Source organism: Equus quagga, chromosome 18 (genome assembly GCF_021613505.1).
Source record: "Equus quagga isolate Etosha38 chromosome 18, UCLA_HA_Equagga_1.0, whole genome shotgun sequence".
Classification (NCBI taxonomy): domain Eukaryota; kingdom Metazoa; phylum Chordata; class Mammalia; order Perissodactyla; family Equidae; genus Equus; species Equus quagga.
In genome coordinates this window covers 28,490,996-28,511,937 of record NC_060284.1, presented here as the reverse complement: position 1 = coordinate 28,511,937, position 20,942 = coordinate 28,490,996, and the positions used below count along the sequence as shown (strand labels likewise).

At 44.5% G+C, this 20,942-nt stretch overlaps 1 protein-coding gene across 1 annotated transcript in view; it reads left to right on the top strand.

The window, feature by feature from the left end:
- ABCA4 (ATP binding cassette subfamily A member 4) overlaps positions 1 to 20,942 on the top strand; it is a 130,276-nt gene that overhangs the window by 80,178 nt on the left and 29,156 nt on the right. The window contains exons 26-36 of the mRNA XM_046645317.1: positions 1,116 to 1,321; positions 1,688 to 1,736; positions 9,487 to 9,737; positions 10,398 to 10,522; positions 11,006 to 11,104; positions 11,674 to 11,860; positions 15,879 to 15,973; positions 17,494 to 17,526; positions 18,997 to 19,102; positions 19,226 to 19,300; positions 19,554 to 19,723. Of these exons, the coding sequence (XP_046501273.1) occupies positions 1,116 to 1,321; positions 1,688 to 1,736; positions 9,487 to 9,737; positions 10,398 to 10,522; positions 11,006 to 11,104; positions 11,674 to 11,860; positions 15,879 to 15,973; positions 17,494 to 17,526; positions 18,997 to 19,102; positions 19,226 to 19,300; positions 19,554 to 19,723 (1,396 nt within the window). The remainder of the gene's footprint in view (positions 1 to 1,115; positions 1,322 to 1,687; positions 1,737 to 9,486; positions 9,738 to 10,397; positions 10,523 to 11,005; positions 11,105 to 11,673; positions 11,861 to 15,878; positions 15,974 to 17,493; positions 17,527 to 18,996; positions 19,103 to 19,225; positions 19,301 to 19,553; positions 19,724 to 20,942) is intronic.

The window sequence follows — 20,942 nt, the reverse complement described above, 5'->3', positions numbered from 1 at the left end:
CACGTGGGTCATTTCTAAAACAAAGAAACAAGAGGACCCACTGGGTGGTCCTGACTCTGAGAGTTCTGTTTGCAGAAATGCACACGAGAGCTGGTTCTGAATCTCCAGAATCCCTTTCCCTCTGACCTGCCTCTCTAGGTAACGTTCTCCAGAACTGTCTCTTCAAATGCATGCTTTAAACTTTTTTAAATTTGATTTTTAATTTTAAGGTAACACATGCTTGTGAATAAAATTCAGTTCCAACTATGAGGGTATCTGGTAAATACTTGATACTGGACGCTTCCCCACGCCCCATGCTGTGTGCTCCACGCCCCATCCTCCTGGTCCATCTCCACAGCTTCTCCACCCCTTCTTTCCTACGAGCTGGGTATTAAGTTTTGTTTTGTTTGAGGAGGCAGCTGCAATCCCTAGGGAAATGACACAGTCCTCCAAAAACTTAGAACAGGCAAGGGTGTGTGTTGTTTAAGAAGCGGAGCTGTCACCCAGCTTGGTCACCAGCTCCGGGTATGCATCTTAGGCAAGTCCTCCAAAGACTGGGCCAAACCAAGAAAATGAAAGCCACTTTGACTATAACCCTCAGGCTTGTGGTGAATAAGAATGAGCAACAATGATGACGAGAGCTTTCTTTCTTGAGATGATGTTCAGGATAACAAGAGCAGGTAACATGCATCTATGCACCAGGCACGTCATTCTCAGTGTTTTATGTCTATTAACTCATCCAATCCTCACAAATAACAATAAAGTGGGTGCCATTCTTTCTCCCTTTTCACAGATGAAGAAACTAGGGTCTGACCTGCCCGATGTTCCGTAACTTGTAAGGAACAGAACATTTGTTTGAACAAAAGAGAGAGCTGGCATGGGGACGTGACGTGATGTCCCAAGATTGCACAGCTGGTTCGTGGGGGGTGCTTTTGTTCCATCTCCCTCCCCTTCTCAGAGCCCCCCAGAGGGCCAACTCAACTGCAAACAGACCCGAGGGAGCATCAGTCTTCCGAAAGAGTCACTACTCAGGAAGGAAATGCCCCTTCCTCAAATGGGAGGAGGAAGGAAGTAGGAGACCTGGGCGAGCTCCCAGTCTTCCAGGTTCTGGATGTCAGTCTTTTCTCTTGTCCTAGGGGACGTGAATGAGCTGATGGATATGGTACGCCACCATGTTCCAGAGGCAAAGCTGGTAGAATGCATTGGTCAAGAACTTATCTTCCTCCTTCCAAATAAGAATTTCAAGCAGAGAGCATATGCCAGCCTTTTCAGAGAACTGGAGGAGACGCTGGCTGACCTGGGGCTCAGCAGTTTTGGAATTTCTGACACTCCCCTGGAAGAGGTAAGGCAGAGAGTCCAGCTGGTTTCTGTCAGGTACCAGGAGAGATGGTTCTTTGCAAAAGTCTAACACTAGAGGGATGTTTCGTAAAGGCAAAGGGCTGTAATTCCCCACCCAAGCATAGCAACTATCTTCATTTTTGGCTTACTTCCTCTGCCTTTGTCCATACGCACACATATTTTACATAGCTGTGGTCACTGAGTGCATACACTTTCGTATTAATAAGTAGAAGACTGTGTTCTTAGATAAAGAGTCATAGTGTATTTTCTTCCTATTGTGATGCAATACCCAACAAAATTGAGCTTGGGTTAGATTTTTCTGAGAGTAGGAATACCTAAACCAAACTCTCTCTTTTTTCCTTCTTGACAGATTTTTCTGAAGGTGACGGAGGATTCTGACTCAGGACACCTATTTGCTGGTATGGTGCCAGAGTGTGTAGCTTGTTCCCTCACTAACCCCCCAAGCTCTACCTTAAAAGTCTAAGGAAATCCTCATGAAACAACAAAGCAGGCAAATACCTCTCCACAGTATTTATCTGACCCCCAAATAACAGGCATTTCACATTCTTGTTTCCTTTGAACCACAAAGGAATGACAAATGGAATTAGGTCTGGGTGGGAAGACTCTAGATCAATCAAGATTCTTGGTTTTTATTGAGATCATAATGGTTTATAACTGTGTCATTTCGGGTGTACATTGCTGTTGATCAGTCTCTGTATAGACTTCATCGTGCTCACCACCAGTGGTCTAGTTTTTGTTCATCACTATACATATGTGCTCTTTTACCCCTTTCGCCTACCCCTGGTCCGCTTCCCTTCTGGTAACCACTAATGTGTTCTCTTTATCGACGTATTTGTTTATCTTCCACATGCAAGTGAAATCATGCAGGATTTGTCTTTCTCTCTCTGGTTTATTTCGCTTAACATCATACCCTCAAGGACCATCCATGTTGTTGCAAATGGGACGATTTTGTCTTTTTTTATGGCTGAGTAGCATTCTGTTGTGTATATATACACCACATTTCTTTAACCATTCATGTGCAGAAGGGCGCTTGGGTTGCTTCCACATCTTGGCTATTTTGAATAAGGCTGCAATGAGCAGAGGGGGGCATAAGTCTCTTTAAATTGTTTATTTCAAGTTCTTTGGATAAATACCCAGTAGTGGGACAGCTGGATTGTATGGTATTTCTATTTTTAATAATTTGAGAAGTCTCCATACTGTTTTCCACAGTGGCTACACCAGTTTGCAATCCCACCAGCAGTATATGAAGGTTCCCTTTTCTCCACATCCTCTCCAACAGTTGTTATTTTTTGTCTTGGTAATAATAGCAATTCTGGGGGCCAGCCCTGTGGCCAAGTGGTTAAGTTCACACACTCCGCTTTGGCAGCCCGGGGTTTTGCTGGTTTGGATCCTGGGCACAGACATGGCACCACTCATCAGGCCACGCTGAGGCGGTGTCCCACATAGCACAACCAGAGGCTCTCACAACTAGAGTGTACAACTATGTACTGGGGGTCTTTGGGAAAAAGAGAAAAAAAGAAGAAGATTGGCAGCAGTTGTTAGCTCAGGTGCCAATCTTTAAAAAAACAGCTAACAGCATTTCTGACAGGTATAAGTTGATACCTCATTGTAGTTTTGATTTGCATTTCCCTAAGTATTAGTGACGTTGAACATCTTTTCATGTGTCTGTTGGCCATCTGTATATCTTCTTTGGAAAAATGTCTGTTCACATCCTCTACTCATTCTTTGATGGGGGTGGTTGGTTGTTGTTGTTGTTGAGTTGTGTGAGGTCTTTATGTATTTTGGAAATTAACCCCTTGTCAGATATATGATTTGCAAATATTTTCTCCCAGTTGGTAGGTTGTCTTTTCACTTTGTCCATGATTTCCCTTGCCTTGCTGAAGATTTTTAGCCTGATATAGTCCCATTTGTTAATTTTTTCCTTAGTTTCCCTTGCCTGAGTAGGCATGGTATTTGAAAAGATGCTGCTAAGACTGATGTCAAATAGTGTACTGCTTATATTTTCTTCTAAGAGTTTTATGGTTTTGGATCTTACAGCCAAATCTTTAATCCATTTTGAGTTAATTTTTGTGTATGGTGAAAGATAATGGTCTACTTTCATTCTTTTACATGAGGTTGTCCAGTTTTCCCAGCACCACTTATTGAAGAGAATTTCCTTTCTCCCTTGTATTCTTGGCTCCCTTGTCAAAGATTAATTGTTACCATAAATGTGTGATTTTGTTTCTGGGCTTTCAATTCTGAACCATTGATCTGGTTGTCTGTTTTTGTGCCAGTACCTTGCTGTTTTTATTACTATAGCTTTGTAGTATATTTTGAAGTCAAGAATTGTGATGCCTCCAGCTTTGTTCTTTTTTCTCAGGATTGCTTTGGCCATTTGAGGTCTTTTTTTGTTCCATATAAATTTTAGGATTCTTTGTTTTATTTCCTTGAAGAATGTCATTGGGATTCTGATTGTGATTGCATTGAATTTGTAGATTGCTTTAGGTAGTACGGACATTTTAACTATGTTTCTGCTTCCAACCCATGAGCATGGAATATCTTTCCATTTCTTTATGTCTTCTTCAACTTCTTTCAATAATGTCTTATAGTTTTCAGTGTATAGGTCTTTCACTTCTTTGATTATTTCTAGATATTTTATTCTTTTCATTGTGATTGTAAATAGGATTATATGCTTGACTTCTCTTTCTGCTAATACATTGTTAATGTATAGAAATGCCACTGATTTTTATAAGCGGATTTTGTACCCTGAAACTTTTCTGTAGTTGTTGGTTATTTCTAATAGTTTTCTGATGGATTCTTTGGGATTTTCTGTATAAAGAATCACGTCATCTGCAAACAGTGAGAGTTTCACTTCTTCCTTTCCTGTTTGGATTCCTTTTATTTCTTTACTTGACTAATTGCTCTGGCTAATACCTCCAGTACTCTGTTGAATAGGAGTGGCAAGAGTGGGCTCCCTTGTCTTGTTCCTGTTCTCAGAGGGATGGCTTTCAGTTTTTCACCATTAAGTATGATGTTGGCTGTAGGTTTGTCATGTGGCCTTTATTATGTTGAGGTACTTCCCTTCTATACCCATTTTATTGAGAGTTTTTTCATAAATGGCTGTTGGATCTTGTCAGATGCTTTCTCTGTGTCTGTTGAGATGATCATGTGATTTTTATTCTTCATTTTGTTAATGTGGTGTTTCACATTGATTGATTTGCAGATGTTGAACCATCCCTGCATCCCTGGAATAAATCCCACTTGATCATGGTGTATGATCCTTTTGATGTATTGCTGTATTCAGTTTGCCAATATTTTGTTGAGGATTTTTGCATCAATGTTCATCAGCAATATTGGAATGTAATTTCCCTTCTTTATGTTGTCCTTGCCTGGTTTTGGTATGAGAGTAATTTTGGCCTCATAGAATGAGTTAGGAAGCATTCCATCTTCTTCAATTTTTTGGAATAGTTTGAGGAGGATAGATATTAAGTCTTCTTTGAACGTTTGGTAGAATTCTCCAGAGAAGCCATCTGGTCCTGGACTTTTGCTTTTGGTAAGGTTTTTGATTACTATTTCAATCTCTTTACATGTGACTTGTCTATTCAGATTCTCTATTTCTTCATGATTCCATTTTGGGAGGTTGTATGACTCTAAGAATTTATCCATTTCTTCTAGGTGATCTAATTTGTGGGTATATAGTTTTTCATGGTGTTCTCTTATAATCCCTTGTATTTCTGTACTATCCATTGTAATTTCTTCTCTTTCATTTCTAATTTTACTTATTTGAGGCTTCTTCCTTTTTTTCTTGGTGAGTCTGGCTAAGGGTTTGTCAATTTTGTTTATCTTCTCAAAGAACCAGCTCTTAGTTGCATTAATAATTTCTACTGTTTTTTTAGTCTCTATTTCATTTATTTCTGCTCTAATTTTTATTATTTCCCTCCTTCTGCTGACTTTGGGCTTTGTTTGTTCTTCTTTTTCAGGTCTTTTAGGTGCAGTTTAAGATTTCTTATTTGAGAATTTTGTTGAGGTGGGCCTGTATTGCTATGAATTTCCCTCTTATAACCACTTTTGCTGCATCCCATGAGAGTTCATATGTTGTCATTTTATTTTCATTTGTCTCCACGTATTTTTTAATTTCTCCTTTGATTTATTCATTGATCCAATGGTTATTCAGTAGCATGTTGTTTAGTCTCCACGTATTGGTGACTTTTCTAGTTTTTTTCTTGTAGCTGATTTCTAGTTTCATAGCATTGTGGTCAGAAAAGATGCTTGAGATGATTTCAATCTTCCTAAATTTGTTGATTCTTGCCTTATTTCCCAACACACGGTCTGTCTTTGAGAATGATCCATGCACACTTGAGAAGAATGTGTATTCTGCTGGTTTTGGATGGAATGCTCTCTGTATATGTATTAAGTCCTTCTGATCAAGTGTTTCATTTAAATCCACTATTTCCTTGTTGACTTTCTTTCTGGATGATCTGTCCATTGATGTAAGTAGGATGTTGAGGTTCCCTACTATTATTATATTGCTGTAATTTCTCCCTTTAGGTCTGTTAATAGTTTCTCTATGTGTTTGGTGCCCCTGTGTTAGGTGCATATATATTCATAAGTGTTATGTCCTCTTGGTGGAATGTCTCTTTTATCATTATATACTGTCCTTCTTTGTTGCTTATTGTCTTTTTTATCTTGAAGTTTGCTTTGTCTGATATAAGTTGGCAACACCTGCTTTCTTTTGTTTGCCATTTGCTTGGAGTATCGTCTTCCATCCCTTCACTCTGAGCCTATGTTTGTCTTTAGAGCTGAGATGTCTTTCCTGGAGGCAGCATACTGTTGGGTCTTGATTTTTAATCCATGCAGCTACTCTGTGTCTTTTGATTGGAGAATTCAATCCATTTACATTTAGAGTGATTATTGATATATGAGGGCCTAATACTGCCATTTTATCTCTTGCTTTCCAGTTGTCCTATGTTTCCATTGTTTCTCTTCCTTTGTATTTCTGACTGCCATTTCATTTTGGTGATTTTCTGTGGAGTTTTCTCAGTTTCTCAGAATTCTGGCTCTGCTCTCATTTTTTGTTTAGTGGTTACTGTGAGGTTTGTGTAAAAGATCTCGTAAATGAAATAGTCCATTTTCTCATAGCCTCTTATCTCCATTAGCCTAAGCAGATTCCATCCTTTTCCTCTTCCTCTTCTGAGTTATTGTTGTTACAAATTTTTCTGTTTTGCGTTGTGTTTGTGACTAAGTTGAATTGTTTATAGTCACTTTTGATGTTTTCCTTCCCTTTATCTTTTAAGTTATAATTCAGTATTTGCTTCCCTGTTCTGATAGCTGCAGTTTTCTGGTTTTGTCTGTCTATTTATCTCCTTGCTCAAAGTTTTGTGGATGGTTTACCTTTTTGTTTCTGGTATGAGGGCATCTTTAATCATTTCTTGTAGGGGAGGTCTAGTGGTGATGAACTCCTTCAGCTTCTGTTAAACCTGGGAAAGATTTTATTTCTCCATCATATCTGAAGGATAGTTTTGCTTTGTAAGTGATCCCAGAAGTTTATTTACCAGCTATGCCTAGAACTACCAATCATCAAATACACTAGCCCAAACATGCTCCATGACCCGGGTAGGTTGTGTGGTGGCCAGAAGCTATGGCCATCCTGGCAGAGTGGGGAGCGAAGGAGGGGGTGGGGCAGCTCACTGCAGGGCCCAGCTTTTCTTTCCAGCTTTGCAGACACCGAAATTGAATTCTCTCAGCTCACCCAAAGGCAGAGACTTGCATTAAACAAGATCAGAATGAAAATATGCTCATTTATGTCAGAAGCTACAATGGATGTAAGTGTTGGGGGCTTTTATCTACACAGAATACTCCTTCTTAATAACTAGGTCTTCTCAGAATAAATTACACATCAGAAAGCTGGCTAGCCTGGGTGTAGAATAGGATGCTCCAAAGAGACAGTCAAGGGTAGAGGTTAAGTGTGTAGCCTCTGGAATGAGGCTGACCCACATCAAACCTAAGCTCTATGATTTGCTAACTGAGTGGCTTTGGGTAAATACTTAGCCTCTTTGTACCTCAGTTTCCTCATCTGCAAGATGAGGATATTATCCACCTTTTAGGGTTGTTGAGAGAATTAAATGAGTTACTACATCTCAAATCTTAACACTGTGTGCAATTTCTGACTAAGACTTAGCAATACACTAGTCTCAACATTTAAAAAGCATCTCTTTCTTCAAACTGGTGTAGCCCTTTATACTTCACAAAACACTTAACATCCATTTTTTTTTTTTTGAGGAAGTTTAGCCCTGAGCTAACTACTGCCAATCCTCCTCTTTTTGCTGAGGAAGATTGGCCCTGACCTAATGTCCATGCCCATCTTACTCTACTTTATACGTGGGACGCCTACCACAGCATGGCTTTTGCCAAGCGCTGCAATGTCCGCACCTGGGATCCAAACCAGCAAACCACGGGCCGCCGAGAAGCGGAACATGCACACTTAACCACTGCGCCACCAGGCCGGCCCCAACATCCATTGTTTTATTTGATTGTCACTAGAATCTTATGGGGCAAGTAGGGCAGGAATTGGCCCCATCTCGGGGAAACTGAGCTCACACAGGTAGGAGGACTTGCCTAAAGTCACACAGGCGTCTGAGTCTTATTTCCTGATCTTAGCTCTCAAATCTAGGATCCTCAATGCCACACTCTCACTGCCTCTCATTTTTCAGGTGGCTAAATGCATTTCTATTGAATTGGCTCAGTTTTAGAGGATGATATTTTCTGATCTTGTCTCCAAGGTCTGAAGGAACTTGCAGATGTCCGCTGGGGTCACACGTTGCATGCTACCAAGAGGGTCAATACCACTTCTAAGGGGTGGCTCACAGCCATTGACCACTAGAGGGCAGCAGAAAGCCAGGACAAACTGGAGATTCCGAACAGGCTCCGAGCCTTAAGCTCTGGCCAGGACAGTGGGCTCCAGTCCCAATGGGGCATGAGGTAGAGCAAAGCTCACAGGATAGACATTAGGAGAGGCAGCAGGGATCCTACCAGAGGGAGGACCGGCCACAGCAACATCTAATCTGAGCCCAGATCAGGAGGAAGAAGGCTGGAGAACTGGGACTCCAGCGCCTGGTTGTCAGTGAGCCTGCAGAAATTCTTCCCCCTCTGAGTATCCTGTCATTACAAGTGTCTATGGATGTTAGCTGAAAGGATGACTGAGCTGACCCAACTCCCTTTGCAGCTGCCCGTGTCCAGGTAGGGTTAAGAAAGCATCTGGGAACCAACCAGATGTCCTCTAGGCGCTCCTTTATGTCCAACAACAGATGTTCTGCAAATTGGCATTAATTAGTGATGGTAAGCAACAGCTTCAACATAACCGACGACTTGAGATGGTTTATGAAGCACGGTCACACGTGTTAGCTCATTTAATCTTCATTAGAACCCTGTAAAATGGTCTCATTTTCATTTTACGGATGGGAAAACTCAGATTCAGGCAGGATGAGTCAGTTAGCCAAATTTATGCATCTGGAAGAGTCAGGATTCAAACCCAGGTCTCCTAACTCCTAGTTCATAAGTGATTCCACCGCTTCTCAGCTGCCTCTAAGAATTTGGAAAGTACCAAGTTGACTCTGACTTGTACTGTTTTTAAGTACACAGGTTATACACGAATATTTTTTTTGGTTAAAAATTTCAAATAATACAAAAAAGGTTAAAACCACCATCCTCTCTTCATCCTTGCCCCTTATCCAGCTCTGGGCCCGCATTGGTAACCTTAGTAACAATTGGTGAGCCTTCTTTCAGCAATTTGCAGTTACAAATGTGGGTGTGTGCATATATAAAATGTCATATTCCTTTGTGTATGATACATGCACTCTCTAGCATAAGTATGATCTTATTACACGTCATTCTGCAACTTTACTGTTTTTAGATAGTTATATATTTTATCTGCTCTGTCCTATCCTGTTCTCTTAAACTCCTATAGAGAATTTTTAAGCTATTTCAGGTGATTCTGTCTATAGATGATTTTCTCTGGAAAACAGAATTTTTAAAAGTTTATTAACTTCCCTGGCCTGATATTTTGTTGCTGATTTAAATGAAGGGAAAACCAATGCTGTAAGAAAAAAGTGGCCCATGAGATCTGGATCTTGTGGATGTTTTTCTAAATTATTAATTCGATCTCCCAAACAGGCGGCGCTCAGCAAAGAGAAAATGTCAGCCTCCGACACCCCTGTTTGGGTCCCAGCGAGAAGGTCAGACAGACTCCCCAGGGCTCCAATGGCTGCTCTGCAGAGCCAGCTCCTGGCGCTGCAGGCTGGCCTTCCCCACAGCCCGGCGGCCGGCTCAACTCAGGCGCGCGGCTCCGGCTCCAGCACGTGCAGGCGCTGTTGGTCAAGCGATTCCACCACGCCGTCCGCAGCCACAAAGACTTCCTGGCCCAGGTATTCTGTGGGTCTCTGGCTCTTCTTGACTGCTCCTCGCCAGGGCCTGCCCTCCCTTGCCTCTCCATCCTCTCCCAGGCTTTCTCATGTGCGTGGGTTCAAACACAGCGCGAGCACCCTCTTTATGTTCTGGAGGCTTCCTCCCCTTCTTGCCAACCTTTGTTTTGATTGCTGGTAACATAAACCTTCTTTGTAAGTATTCGACCTCATTTAGCAGAGAAAATAGAATAATAGTGAATATGTTAATGTTGTTTTTATTTTTACAGTGAAGGGTAGTCATGTTTTCATTCATTTTTTGCAATGACCCTACAGAGTAAGGTCATCATCCTCTTTTTGCTCTTTATGGTTTTTATTCAGGAAAAGAAAACCTGGTTCACCTCTGGCTGAACATTGGGCTACTTCAGTGTTCTAATGTTGGCCCACTTCAACCATTCTTCAGTGGTTACCAGAATATTCTGTTTTCTCTTCCTCATCTTGCCTTTGTGCATCCTCCCTGTCATGTTCCCCAGAAGGATGCTCTTCTCCACCAGGGCCTGGTTATGAGGCTGCAGGATAAATGTTGAAAAGAGTGAGTGTGTGTGTGTGTGTGTGTGTGTGTGTGTGTGTGTCTTTAACACAGCTCATACCACAGCCCACGTTGCCATGTTTATTTTCCCACAGATTGTGCTCCCGGCCACTTTTGTGTTTTTGGCACTGATGCTGTCCATCATCATCCCTCCCTTTGGTGAATATCCCACTTTGACACTTCACCCCTGGATGTATGGGCAGCAGTATACTTTCTTCAGGTGCGTAAACTTGTCCCCAGAGGTTATCATTCACCCCCATGGGTTGTGGGGCTCTGGGGTCACATGCTGCTTGGTAGGGCCCTGACCTTCCCACTTCCCTGGGCCAGTCACCAACATGGTAGGGGTCTTCGGGCTGCCCTCAGAAAGGAAGGTAATGTACCTGCGTCTGTCTGAAAGTTGATGCCAAGTGGACAATCTAGATGCCAGGAATAAGGGAAGAGAAAGTAAAGCGTGGGTGAATGAGTTGAAGCTCCATCTTTTTGAGATGCAGACGTGACATGCCATCAGATCGCTGGGTGTGTTCAGATAGCCTACCTGCTTCCAAGGAGGCCCATAACCACCCCGAGGCAGCGTTCTGTGCTCTGTGTACATGCTTGGCACGTAGCAGCCATTCAACAAATGCTTGTTGCATTGCATGTTGGTTGCTTTGCCCTCTGTCCCCATCATGTGTCCAGTGAGTAAGCCCCCTGTCACTCTGTCCAGCATGGACCAGCCGGGCAGTGAGCAGCTAGCTGCGCTTGCAGACGTCCTCCTGAACAAGCCAGGTTTTGGCAACCGCTGCCTGAAGGAAGAGTGGCTTCCGTAAGTCCCTGCGCACCCTGCCCTAAGGCCCCCAGCTGAAAGTAGTCTGAACAGGGAAGGAGGGAGATGGGGGGGGGGGTGCTATTGTGCGATTGGACCTAGAATGACATTAATTACATACATGGCCAACTCTCAATTGTTGTTATTAGTATTGAGAAGGGAATTATAGAGGGCAGTTGAAATCCACGGAGAATCCTCAAAGTTCAGTATAATTTTAACTGCTTCTCTCATTCAGTCTTTTTCAGAGCTACTGATAAGGACCAAAATAGACTAATTTCAAATCCTCTTTTATCTGTTGTCTTTCAACTGCTAGAGCCACCAGAAGAAAAAAAAAGAAGATAAAGTCATCCACAAATTAGATAATTATTCCCCAGCCCCACACCTAGTCAAAGAAATCCTAGTCTTGATTTTTCTTGAGCAGAAACTAACCCCCATAGTGTAAGAAGAAACGTCATGGGTCTGAGGAGAGAGAGGAAAGGCTGTGGAGAGGGTTGGGCATTATTTCTCATTCTGGGGGATTTTCATCAACCTGGGAGCTGATTGTGAAATATTCTCCTATCTTCCATGAGGGAGTACCCCTGTGGCAATTCAACCCCCTGGAAGACGCCCTCTGTGTCTCCGAACGTCACCCACCTGCTCCAGGAGCAGAAATGGACAGCAGACAACCCCTCGCCGTCCTGCAGGTGCAGCACCAGAGAGAAGCTCACCATGCTCCCCGAGTGCCCCGAGGGTGCAGGGGGGCTCCCACCCCCTCAGGTACCTCAACCCTCCCTGGGGAACCGGGGGCCCTGAATCTGCTCCCGACAGCAGGGATGGGGGAGAATTCATGTGCCTCCTGAGCCCCTAGGTGCCTAATGCTTCAGAGTGACAGTTGAGTGAGGGACTCAGCGAGGCTCCCTGGATCCCCTCAGAGGGGTGTCCCAGAGGGCCCTGTCACAGCCACGTGGAGGAAGTCACTGACCAATTATTTCATTTTCCATCAAACACTCCCTATTCGGTCTAGTGGAAAATATCTTTAAACACTGAAAAAATTATTCATGCATGCTTAGAAGTTAGAAAATACAGATATGTCAGAAGAAAAGAATCATCCTATTGCTAGGAGGTAACCACCAATAACATTTGATTTTTATCCATCTAAGCAGGATTACATCAAAATGCTGCCTTGAAATCTGCTATTTTCACTTAGCAACATATCACGAACACATGTCCATGTCAGTAAATATACATCTACATCATCATTTTTAATGCCTGCATACTATCCCACTGCTTGGATTTACTTTAATTTATTTAACTAATTTCTCATTTTTGGACATGTGGTTTTTCAATTTTTCTCCTTTGTAAACAATGTTATAGTGTCCATTCAAATGCATATGTCTTTGCACACATTAACAATCTTAATTGAGAGGCTCGCCATGTGCTGTGTAACTAACATGCATACCTGTGCACGCACACACACACGCACAGCCAGCAACCTATCTTTTGCAAGAACACCACAGTTTTGGTTCTGAGGAGCACCCTCTCCTGAGAGTTCTGAATTCCAGAGTGTGTCACAGTGAGCCTCTCCCGGGGCTTCCAGAGACAGCGAAAGGGCCCAGAGAAGTCGCTTTGTCTGGAGTTGGTAACAGGCCTCCCGGCAGACTTGCACAGGGCTGGGCCTCACGTGGCCTTCTCTAGTGATTTGCCAGGGAATGCTTGTTTCCCTGAGATGCTGTGTGGCAGGGTGCGAGCGTCAGAGAGCCATGGGTTGGTTGCTTGGCCTCTCTGAGCCTTAACGTCCTCACTTATAAATTGGGGATAACTGCAAATTATCTCATAGCATTATTATGAGAATTCAATGGAATAACATGGGCAAGTAAACTGTATTATTTAGAATTAGATTCAACTCGACTGATGACAACCCTACATGAACAGTGGATAAAATAAGACACAATTTGTCTCTCTCTCGTGTCAGAGTTAACACGGGTGGCCCATGATGTTCTATCTTGCTGCTCCTCCGTGGTAAACAGGCCTCAGCCTCACCAGCCAAGATGGCAGAATTGGCTTCCCAGGAGCAGGATGGACGAAGGGAAGAAGAAAAAGAGAGGGCAGAGTGTGCAGATGTGCTCTCTTTTAAGGAAGATTTTCAGGAGCTACCACACAGCACTGTCGCATACGTATCATTGGCCAGAACCTAACATCGAGGAAGACCGAGAACTACAGTCTTTGTTCTGGGTGGCCTTGTACCCAACCAAAAAGTCTATTGCTACGGCATATGGCAGAAGGGCAGAGCAGATAATGGGGGACAACCCAGTTTTCCATTGAATCCATCACAGTTTCTGGCTTGTAAATGATTCTATGTTTATGAGCATCCTACCTTTCTCTTTTTTATATGCTACAAGCATATACCTTTATATTTCTCAAGCAGTGTATTTTCCCTTGGAATCCCAACTCAGGCACCGCAGCATCATAGAAATTTCAAAAGAGGGACTCAAGGAGCTCGTCCCAATCCTTTGTACCCCAAGGGAAAGCCTTGCTGAGTTGGGTTTGCTGAGGACCCCTGTGGCTGCTTCTACTCAAACACATCCAGCGTCAGGACACGCAGGCAGTGACACTGAGGGACTGGCTGGGAGGGTAGGGGAGGGAAGGCCAAGCGAGGCTGCATGGGATTCATTTCCTCAGTGAGTCCTAACTTCAAGGCTTCCTGTCTGGCTTAGAAAGTTATTTTCAGTAGTTAGTCTTTGGTTCCTGGGGAAAAAAATTCAACAGTTCACTCCAGCCAAAGTCCTGGACAAAGGCAAACCCATTTCTGTGATTTTTCTCTCATTCCTGCACTTCCTCGTTATCATTCATGCCTCTCGGGAGCAAAATTGAATGTCATGCATCGGCACAGCAGCTGCTTCCTCTCTCACAGTCTCTCTCTTTCACACCCACTCACCCCTCCCCCTCACACACACTCTCCCATTCCGCCTGCAATAGGGCCAGAGGGTACAGACATAGTTCAGAGGCAGTAAATTGTCCTCATCTGGACAAGAGGACTGGTGGATGTGGTCTTCTCTAGGGCCCTGTCCTGTTCTGACATTCTTTGAGTGGTGGTGGGTCCTGAGGTGGACATGCTCCATCCCTGACTTCTAGAATATGTAGAGATAAAGTCATAGGAGTATTTTACTTGACAGAATTTTTAGAAAACAATTTATCATAAACTTCTCAGGAACCAGCAATTGTTTCAGCCTAGATTCCGCCAGGAGAGCTTGGCAGTTCCCCTGGTGCTATTTCAGCTTGAGAAGTGGGTGATGGTGTGAAAAGGGCAAGGGCTGTGGAGGAGACAGACGTAGGTTCAAATCTTAAGTCAACCACCTGCAAGGTGTGTAACCTGGTGCAAGTTAGCTAACCTTCCTGAACCTCAGTTTCTCTGTCTGTGGGTTAAAGTAATAATTCCTCTTTCACAAAGGTATGAGGATTGTGGGATATATTACAATGGATGTAAAGCATTTAACACAGTGCCTGGCACACAGTAAGGATTCAGTAGATGCTAGCTCTTCCCCTAGTATGAGAGAGAGGAACAAGCTAAAGAAAGTGAATTGAAGAAGGAAATAAAATGGGAAAGGGGAGAGGGAGACAGAAGGTGTATAAAAATGAATGTGTCACGATGGTGGTTTTAATGCCACAAAAAATCCCCTCAGCTACCTCTGGGTGGCACCCTTGACACCCAAGGTTCCTGACTGACCGGAACTGAAAACTATGTATTCCCAAATTTAAAGTAATATTGCCACCTGGTGGCCAAACTCATGCACTTTGGGCTTCTCTGAAGTCTTGATTAACTAGCTTCCAGTCCTAGACGTATTTTAAAAGAGATTTGTAAATTGTAAGGCACAGTTTCGATTCTTTCATTCATGTCACAAATTTATTGTTTCAACTGTAGGCCAGATACTGTTCTGGGTGCTGGGGACACAGCAGCTAGCCAGTCGGAGAAAGCCTCAGTTTTCACAGAAGTTATATCCTACAAGGGGGTAACAGGCAAAAACAACTAAACAGATCAATTGGAAAGCAAATTTCTGACTGATGAAGACGCGAAGATGATAAACAGTATGTTACGATAGGGCGACTGACTACTTCTCTGAGGAATAGAATCTGGGCTCAGACCTTGATGAAGAGCTACCCATGTGAGATTGTCCAGGTAGAGCAGTCCAGGCAGAGGGAACCACCAGGTGCAAAACTACTTCAGGCATCAGAGGTGCCTATCTGAGAGACAGGGAGAATCGAGGGGGTTGGGGGAGGGGGGAGCAGCAGCAGCAGGTGAGCTCAGAGGGCAGGCAGGTCCAAATCACCTCCACATCAGCCTTGGTGATGAATTTGGGTCAGATCCCAGGGCTTATTGGAGTGTGATAAGCAAGGTGACTGGGGTGGATTTACATTTTTAAAGCTCGGTCTGGCTGCTGGGTGGAGAATGGGTTGTGGAGGGCCAGGGTGGAAGCAGGGGGACCAGTTTGGAAGTTTTTGTAGAGGTCCGGGTGAGGTCTAGGTGGGGGCTCTGGTAGTGTGGACCTGGAGAGATGCGATGGATTGGAGGTCTGCTCTGGAGTTGCCGCTTTCCTGTCTTGTCAATGCGCTGGAGAAAAGAAAGGGGTCAAAGATGATTTGCATGTCGTTGATGTGGGCACTGGGGAGATGCCAATGCTTTATTTAGTATTTTCCCAGTAGCTGAGTCCAGAAATAATTTCTGGAGAAGAACGAATAGTTTCACCAACTATAAGGCCTCAAATTCCAAGTAGTTAATGCAACTGTCTCGTTGCCTCAGAGAATCCAGCGCAGCACGGAAATTCTACAAGACCTTACTAACAGGAACATCTCTGACTTCCTGGTGAAAACATATCCTGCTCTTATACAAAGCGGGTAAGGAGAGGCCGTTTTTTAGTTTTCCTCCTGGCTCCCTGTAGAAAACATTAACTGGGGACAGAAGATAACTTACTCTCATGATTTACCAACAATCAGGGCAGTGGAATTTTTTTTACTAAGTTGAGAGCCTTATCTAACAGAAAAAGTAACTGAGGCATACACAAGGAAAGTGCAACTTTAGATGAATTTTGGTTTTGGTTTTGTTTTGTTTAGGCCAAGCAGTCTTAAAGTTTAACCCATGCACTAGTAAAAGTAAAATAAGATAGCATAGAATTTGTCCAATAATGCAGCCTCATATTTTAACTAGTTAAGAAAGAGAGACAAAGTTTGGAGGGAGGAGAGAGAGTAAATGGGAAAAGGCAGAGGGAAAAAGGAGATGCAAGAAGGAAAAGTAAGAAGCAAAAAGGAGAAAGGAAAAAATTAGACAAAGATAGGAAAGAGGCAGTGGGAGAGTGTCTGAGTGAGCCCACAGCTTGGCCAGGTTAACTGCACCTGTCACACTCCAACTGAAAATTATCACGTGTCACTGCCCTTTAAACTGCTAACAAACTCTTCCATAAGTGTCTCTTACTCTCAGCTCTGCAGCTGTTCTTATCAAGCCCCACCCCAAGATGGCCCTGCTTCAGCACCGCTTATGAGAGCAAGCAGCTTGACGAGAGCATGCTACAGAGAGGATCGCAGGGGACCCTGATTCAGGCCCCACATGCTCTGGGGCTTTCAAATAAAACACGCTGTCTAATTTTAGTAGTGCTTTCCATTGCTTCCCCTAGCAGAGCCCTGAGCAAGGGATAAATGGACTTGGTTAACCAGAACCCACTGCAGATGGTGAAGCAGTGGCTGGGAAGGCAATGCTGTGCCAGCAGTCAGCAAAATGAAGAACGCCACCCAAGCACAAAAATGAAAGCAGGGTGTGGAGAATTTATTCAATAATGCAATAAACGACAACCATCCCAAACTTTGTTCTCAGCAGCAAATCTGCAAAATGGAATTTTGGATTTTGTGCTTAACGACAACAACAGTTCATGGGTCTGCACCATGAGGTTTAGAGTTGGCGTCTGCCTGTTTCCTATCTTGTAGTGTAGACTGATTGGCTGGAAGTCAGTCTCTTAACTTTGGGCTTGGAGTAAGTTAGAGCTTCCCCCAGGTGTACAGGTGATTCCTAGAGTCTCATTTGTGCAGGGTGAAAGAGGGGAGGGCTGCAGCCTCACTCCGCACTGGCGTGGTTATTGCCATATTTTCTGAGTCCAGATGAGGCACACTGGTTTTACAACAGGGCCACTCAGAAAGTCCCACATGTGGGATGCAACTTGGAGAACCAGTGGTGGAAAACATCCATCCTTTCTTCACCTGTGTATTCAGGCCCGGCCTCTGGGCTGGGGGGCTTCCACACTGCTTGGATATCAGGAAATTTAAAAATGCCCCTGAAGACTAAGACATCCCAATGAGTGTTTGGGAAGGGAAGTTAACACTACTGCCATACTTGTGGTATTCACTGTTTGATTTCTTTTGGCTTTCAGCTTAAAGAGCAAATTCTGGGTCAATGAACAGAGGTAAGAAACTATTTTTGTAAGAAATTAAAATCTCAGATTGATTCATTTAAAATAATGGCACATAAAAAAGCCACACCTCAGCCATGTGGATGGGCTGTTCTGTCCATGCTCCAGAATTCACGAGACGTGTCCTGAAGGGCAGGTGGCTAGAGGCACCTGGACCCAGAAGGTGCTCAGTAGTAGATCTCCTTGGGGGACACAAGTGGGCGGTGGTATTCCCTGAAGAGGCATTCCAGAGCATTCTCACTCAACGGAGGCTCTAATGCCTCCGAGCGCATGACAGTTAGAATGCTGCCATGAGGAGGCTCATAAACTGAGCCCTGGCACCCCTTGGCCCATTCCATTTAAGCCTCAGGGGGTCTGGCCCAGACTGCCCCCTCACCCTGTTCCCGAGGTATCCTGGACACCCAAGTGGTTCTAGAGGTTTGGAGAATCCTCCAGAATATTCTGGGAGTGAGCTGGCCTCCCAGCTCCCTCAGGAACAGGGCCTCTAGAGTGAATGTGGAGCTGATGTTGACTTGATTTCCTGGGGGATTCTAGCCCGTAAAAATGAAATCCAGCTTTTAGAATTGCTCCCTAGAGAGAAGTGCAGGGCCTCAGCAAGGTGTGCAAGTGGCGGGGGTGGGAGAGATAATTCAATTTCCTGAGGAATACAGTTTTCCTCCCCTGCCTTGCCTAACTGGCAAATTAATTTTATTTTGTCAAGGAGTTTGGCATTTTATCCTCCACTGAAGGGTTTTAAGCCAGTGAGTGACACACTCAGATCAGTGTTTGAGCCGGATCTCTTAAGACTTCCAGGGAAGTGTGGAAGATGGCTCAGAGCGGGAGACCCAAGGCTAGGATCCCACTTCAGGAGCCAGAGCAAGGGTGGAGGCAGGAGAAGGGAGGGGCTGCCTAAGGCAGGGGTGGGTTTGAGAGGCTCCGAGAGAGGAAGGCAGGACTGGTGCTGATTAGATAAAGGGGAGTCCAGTGCTGTCAGGAGTACCTGCAAAGGACAGAAGTGGCACAGAATGGGGATCGTTGGTTGGGGTCGAGGGAGAGTTAGGGAAGACTTCAAGTAGAAAATGACATGGGACAGATAAGCAGGAGTTGGTCAGACTCTCAAAAAGGGAAAGGCACCCCAGGAAGTGAGCAGCCCCACAAAGGCAGAGCGGCACGGAGGCAACCCGGAGCAGGGGGGGTCTGAAAGTGATTTCACACAGCCGGAATATGCCAGGCAAGGGAAGGCATGAGGAGGGGCGAGGTTGGAGAGGTGGGCAGAGACTAAGCTCAGAAGGAAACAAAACTTCATCCTGGAGGCAATGAGGAAGCTTGGAAAGTTGGTTTGTAAAGTGGAGCCATGTCGCTTGCTAGTCCAGACAATTCCCCTAAAAGTACACATTTTCTTACAAAACTGAGAGATCTACGGCAAGCGTAAAGCATGCACACGGTCCGTGGCGCTGAGCTGAGGGCTTCCTCTTCCCTTGTCAGGTACGGAGGAATCTCCATCGGAGGAAAGCTCCCAGTCCTCCCCATCACTGGGGAAGCGCTTGTTGGATTCTTAAGCGACCTCGGCCAGATGATGAACCTGAGCGGGGTATGTAAGCAGACTGCAGGTCTGGGTAGGACTTTCAACCTGCCAGTTTATCATGAAACAGAAATTATCATGAGTATTAAGGGGGAAAAAAACCCCTCTTGTTTGTTTATTATGGTTTTCTAGGGCCCTGTCACCAGAGAGGCCTCTAAAGAAATGTCTGCTTTCCTTAAACACCTAGAAACTGAAGACAACATTAAGGTATTGGCCCTGTATAACCTGCCCGAGAGCCAAAAATTCATGTGTTCTGGTTATTTCATTTTTATTTTCTTGGCTTAATTAAATTCCCACCCTCTGCCTGCTGAACTCTAGCATGAAATATCTTCCAGCTGCCAAACCCTTCCTCCTTCTCTCGTTCTGTCTCCCGTGGCTCATTTTCTTTAACAGCTGTTGCAGCTCAGCGTCTCTGGTGTGGTGGAAGCACAGCCTGACAAAGCCCATCTTCACCCTATAGGTGTGGTTTAACAACAAAGGGTGGCATGCCCTGGTCAGCTTTCTCAACGTGGGTCACAACGCCATCTTACGGGCCAGCCTGCACAAAGACAGGAACCCCGAAGAGTACGGCATCACCGTCATGAGCCAGCCCCTGAACCTGACCAAGGAGCAGCTCTCGGAGATCACAGTGTAAGCCACAATGGCCCCCAGCCTCACGGCTATCTGGCCCGCCTCCACTCTCTGGATACCCCGAGAGGATTTTCACTAACCTGAGCTGCTGGGCAGGATGGCAAGTTTGTCCAAGCAGGCACACATAAACGTGACTTTCAAATGCTTCCTGTACCAGACAGCTTGGCCATTCTCTTTCCTCATACTGTTTATTTGGAAAGTAAGCGTATATTTGGTTCTGTTCCCTGTTGGCTCTTGACAGCAAGTTCCTCCTGGAGCTTACGCAAACATTCTCCTTTCCAGTATGCAAAAGGACTGCCGGGAACTGGGAAAATTCAGCAAATCTTTCAACTCACCAAGTAGTGATGATCTTGGGTTCTGGTAATTTCTCTACGGTGGTCGGGTTTTGGAGAGGTTGACAGATCCTTGCCTTCCTCAAGCTTAGGCTCTAGCTACACAGCTTCAGGCAGCAAAAACCTCACTCTTGTGCAGTTTGTAGAATGTGTGCTTTCCTCGAGGCCTATACCTGGTGGGAATGCCTTTGTTTTCGCAAACTTCGTCTGGAAGGCTGTGAAGGGCCTCATTTCCAGCGTATCCTGAGTGATCCCGAACAACCAGTGTCATCGGCTAAAACTTGGGCCTGGCCCCTTGGGGCTTTCCTCTGGGCACCCTCTGGGACCCTAGACTGAGGAAGAATAGTCCGTCCTATGTTAATTCTCACTCAGCCCAAGTTGCCATACCTCCTGCCAAGACTTTTGAATGTCAGATCTGAAACAGGAGTCTTTGGTGATCATAAAATAGTATATGTTCATTAAGTAAAGTTTATAGAAAGGAATTTTAAGAACTTATTATCTATAACGCTATAGTTTGGGGCATTTCCCCTCAACATTTTTACGTGTCTCCTTTCAGTCATTTGTTCTGTCCTTACTGCGTGGGGGTCACGCCGTTTGCTGTTTTACCAGGGCGGAGACTAGCACGGTAGTGCCTTTGTGGGAATTAGTTAAAGGTGCTCCTTTCTCTAGGTGGGCACCATCCCACGCCAGGGGTTGTGGCCTGTATGTCAAGTTCAGGTTGGATTTCAGCCCACACTTGCCCCTTGGCCAGATGCTTTCCATTTGATCCAGGAAAGGGTGAAGAGAGCCAAGCTCCTGTAAAACGGGACAGTTCTCTTTTCACTTAAACTTACTTTGTGAATATTTCCCCATGTTATGTGTTTCTTGAAAACATGATTTAACAAGAT